The sequence below is a fragment of the Elephantulus edwardii genome, unplaced genomic scaffold (assembly GCF_000299155.1).
Source record: "Elephantulus edwardii isolate Elephantulus edwardi_28Jun2011 unplaced genomic scaffold, EleEdw1.0 scaffold00169, whole genome shotgun sequence".
Lineage (NCBI taxonomy): Eukaryota > Metazoa > Chordata > Mammalia > Macroscelidea > Macroscelididae > Elephantulus > Elephantulus edwardii.
Genome location: NW_006399919.1, coordinates 5,804,237 through 5,808,995, shown reverse-complemented (window position 1 = coordinate 5,808,995; position 4,759 = coordinate 5,804,237). Strand labels below are relative to the sequence as shown.

The 4,759-nt window shown below is 42.1% G+C and overlaps 1 protein-coding gene across 1 annotated transcript in view; it reads left to right on the top strand.

Annotated features, from left to right (window-relative positions):
* ANKUB1 (ankyrin repeat and ubiquitin domain containing 1) overlaps positions 1–4,759 on the top strand; it is a 54,951-nt gene that overhangs the window by 16,997 nt on the left and 33,195 nt on the right. The window contains exon 3 of the mRNA XM_006895564.1: positions 1,746–1,962. Coding sequence (XP_006895626.1) covers positions 1,746–1,962 — 217 coding nt within the window. The remainder of the gene's footprint in view (positions 1–1,745; positions 1,963–4,759) is intronic.

Below are 4,759 nucleotides of genomic sequence, written 5' to 3'. Positions count from 1 at the left end.
CTCTATCCATTGGTTTGTTGATGGGCACTTAGGTTGTTTCTAGCTCCTTGCTATTGTGAACAAAGCTGCGATAAACATGGGTGTGCATATATCTGCTTGGATGTCGGTTATGGTCTCTTTAGGGTATATTCCCAGTAGTAGAATTGCTGGGTCAAATGGTATCTATTTTCAACTTTTTGAGAAAGCGCCACACTACTTTCCACAGTGGTTGCACCAGTTTACACTTCCACCAACAGTGCATATGGGTTTCATTTTCTCCACAAACTCACCAGCATTTGTTGCTTGCTATTCTGTTAAATTTTGCTGTTCTTACTGGGGTGAGATAATATCTCACAGTTGTTTTGAAGATTGGTCCCTTTTTGCAACATGCACAAAGTATGTCAGTCAAAGCTTCAAAATCCTTTCCTCCAAAGAGCAGCCTGGTTTCACTCCCTCCAAGATGAACCTGTTTGTTCTCCTAGCAGCCCATGGTATATTCAATACTCTTCTCCAGCACCACAGCTCAAAGGCTTCAATCCTCCTTCTACCATCCTTAGTCATTGTCCAGCTTTCTAATGTATAGCAAGTAATTGTTAGAAGACCATGGCCCAGATCAAGGGCACCTTAGTCTCTAGAATGACATCATGGCTCTTGAGTACTCTGGAGAGATCCCTGAAAGCAGATTTCCCCACTGCAATTCATCTTTCGATGTTCTGTCTGCTGGTACCAAACATATTGATTACAGAGCCAAGCAAACTGAAGTTGGCTTAATCTCTTCACCATATATCATGATGCTGACAATTGGCACAATCATAGTCATCCTTTAAAACATTCATGCTCTGGAGGCTAAATAGTAAGCAGTATGCTCTGAACTCAAAGAACAGGGTACAAATCCCACAGCTGCTCTGCTGGAGAAAGATGCAGTCTCCTTTCCCACAATTTACAGCCTCTGAAAATCTTCTAGAAGATCAGCTATGAGTCAGTTTCAATTTGATGGTACATTAACAACAACAAAACATCCATGACTCATCTCTTTCTCCTGACGCACTTATTCTTGAATACTTTTTCTCTTTTTTAACATTTTTAAAATCAATTTTAATGAAAGTTTACAGAGACTTAGGGTTTCCATTCATTCATTGTTGCACTTTTCTCCCTGCCCACCCCCTCCCCCAATTCACTCTTCTTGAAAAGTAAAATTATTTCATTGTTATACAATCCCTCCCCCCCCAAATCCACTGCACTGTACAGCCTTCATTCTGGACTCCTGTCATGACAGTAATACCTAGTCATATATCCCTTTTAAACAAGTTCTCTCCCTCATCTGTTTCAATGCAGTGTACATTATTCCTTCTCTCTTTCTCTGTCTTCCCTCAACCCCGATGTCAGTTCCATTTCATGACAGTGGCCCTATGCAATATTTGTCCTTTTGTGATCGACATATTTCCCTCAGCATAATGTCTGTCCTCCAGGGTCACGCATTTTTAAAAATTATTTTTATTATTTTTATTCTTTTTTATGTGTGTACCATCAAATTGGATCTGACTGGTACAGGAGGAGATTGTCCCTCCTTCTTCAGCAGAGCATTTGGTGGATTCGAACCACGCACCTCTGGAATTGCAGTGCAGCTTCTTGCCACCAGGGTCACCCATTTTGTATAATATTGCATGAGTTCCTTGTTTTTCAATGCAGCATAGTGATCCATTGTGTGACTATACCACAGCTTCTCTATCCATTCGCTTGTTGATGGGCTGCATTTTTTCTCTTAGGAAGAAGACAAACCAACTCTCTACGTGTTCAACGCTGTCACACAGGAAACAATGCCCATAATGGAGAGCTTCTCTCTTTTTGATAAAAACGTGTCCGAGCTGAGAACACTGGTAACTCTGAGATGTGGCTTCCCTGTGAGCATCTACTGCCTCCGGACCCCGCAGGGACAGGAGATGTATGATTGCAATTCTCTCAGGGACTACCAGACAGAAATCGGTACTGCTCCGTGCGTTTGATATCAGCATAACTCCACACTAAAGTTCTTTGATGCAGGGTTCTCCTGTTTTCAAATTGTTGTGTATCATTGAATTGGTAACTTCCCATAGCTGACCTTCCAGCAGATGTTCAGAGACAATAAATTGCACAGAAGGAGATTGTCCATCTTTCTCTTGCAGAGAAGCTATTTAATTCGAACCACATACCTTTGGATTGGCAGTACAGTCCATTACCACTATGCTACAAGAATTGCACCCTTTTCCGAGAAGCTATAAATCTGGATTTCCCTCCTTTTTAATCTGTCATCTTTATGTTAATTTGTGTTATAATGAAATTCTCTGGTGGTGTAGTCCATAGCTCTTGCACTGGTAGCCAAAAATCCAAGAATCTCCAGTGGTTTCAATCTACCAGCTGGTCCTTGAGATGAAGTTGGTCCTTCTCCTTCCCTTATTATTTATAGCCTCAGAACCCGCTGGAGGACTACTAGGAGTCATAATTGACTCAATGGCAGTAAGTTTGAATTTTTTTTTTAAAGTGTGTTTTAAACAACAACAACAACAAAGTGTGTTTTAAACATTTACGTGGTTCCAGGACCCAAAACACAAAAAGATGCACAGTAGTAAGTTTCTCTACCTGTCCAGGCTTCCAAACACCGAGTTGCCTTCTCTACAGGCAACCATTATTACTGGGAAGATTTAGAATCCATCACATCTCCAAATGTAATGGCAGCATGAAGGAGAGTTTTGTCTTAAAGTAATACCTCTGTTAAGTGCAGTGTGGGTAGAAATTAGAAACTCTTCTCCTCTGGTCCCTTTACTAACCAGGGATTTAGACTTTTTTTTTTAAGTTTATTTTATTTTGTGTGTGTACCATCAAATCAGATCTGACTGGTACAGGAGGAGATTGCCCCTCCTTCTCCAGCAGAGAATCTAGTGGATTTGAACCACATACCTCTGGGATTGCAGTGCAGCTTCTTGCCACTAGGCCACTAGAGCTCCCTTACTATTTAGGAATTTAAAAGGGTCTCACAGCCTTGTCAAGTCTCCCTCACTTTATTCAAAGTAGAAAGATTGGCTAATGTCAGGAAGTAAGGGGAAGTGCTGGGAGCAAGGGGCAAAAGGAGACAAATCCCACTGTCATTACTGGTTGTTGTTGTTGTGTACCGTTGAGTCAGAACTGACGTAGAGAGAATTCTTCGGTGGATTTTTCAGAAGCAGTTAATGGCAAGGGAGGAGATTGCCCAACTTTCTCCCAGAGAGCAACTGGTGGATTTGAACCATCTGCCTTTAAGATGGAAGCACAATGCCTTACCACTAAGCCACCAGGATCAGCTTAAATCTGCCCCTCACAATGTGCAGATGGATCCAGTGCGCACCTTCCCATGTCTCCTCTCTTGTTGCCTCTCTGTCTCCCATAAGCCACAAGTTAGATAGACACTGTTTCGGGTCAGTTGTCTATGCAGCATTTCTGGAACCTTAGTCACCCAGAGTTAGGTCATATTGTCAACTAGGCAGGTCTCCACCCCTATTGATTCTCTCTATCACTGCTCTGTTAATGCTCTGAGATAACTAGAAGGAGAATTGATGCCTTTGAGCTGTGGTGCTGGAGAAGAGTATTGAATATTCCAAGAAAACAAACAGGTTCATCCTGGAGAGGGTTAAACCAGGTTGCCTCTTGGAGGCAAGGATTCTGGGGCTTCATCTGACATACTTTGGACATGTTGTAAAGAGGGACCAGTCCTTAGAGAGGAACATCATGCTTGGGAGGGTGGAGGGACAGCGCAGGAGGGGAAGACCCTCTATGAGATGGATTGATTTGGTGACTGGGGTAATCAGGATGGGGGTGTCAGAGGCAATGAGATTGTCACAGGATAGAGCAGGGTTTAGGGCTGTTGTACTTAGGGTCGCTATGAGTCGCAAGGGACTCGATGGCACATAACAACAAAAACTGAGATAACTCGCAGGAGACACAGAACATACATGGCACTTAGGGCTACTGTTTTATTACAATCAAAAAGGATACAAATAAAGATATACATAAGATGAGGTTTCATCCCGGAGCTTCCATGTCTGAGGACACATACTGCCATGGTGACGAATCAGGAAGCTCATTCCGAGCCTTAGATTTCAGGTGCAAATCAGTTTCCACCATGATAAATTACATCATACCTTGCTCAATACTGAGCTTCAGGCAGTCCTGCTAGGTCTGCTCAGCCCTCACTTCTTTGTCTCAGGAGTTATTTGTCTGAAAACAATTGAGAATAAAGATCAAATTGCTTCCTGAAAGGTGATATCCCAGAAAGACTCAGATTACATCTCCCTTCCCCCCACCTGACCCCGTGTTATATTTTAAGCCTGCAGAGAGGCACGTTTTAGCAGAAGTGAGAGCATATGATATAAGCCATTTAAAACTTTCCCTTATGCTGTCTCATCATAAAGTGTTGGTCATTATACTTTAAAATCTTTTTAAAGGGTAAGTGCAAGCTGAACAGCTGCCCCAGTGGGACAGCACTGACCTATGAACAGATTATAACATGTTTGAAAACACTGAGCTTACAAACTGGACCTGCTGAGGCTGCATGTTATTAAGACAAACTCAAAGGACTATCAGATTTGTTTTAATCACACCTTAAGGAGATTATTAAGTTACAGTATGTTAATTTACTTCCTATGGACCTGAAGAGGTCGTGGTACTAGGGATATTATAGCTAATGTTGGATGGATCTTGGCAGAAATCAGAGAATACCAGAAGAATGTCTATCTGTGCTTCACTGATTATGCAAAGGCTTTTGACTGTG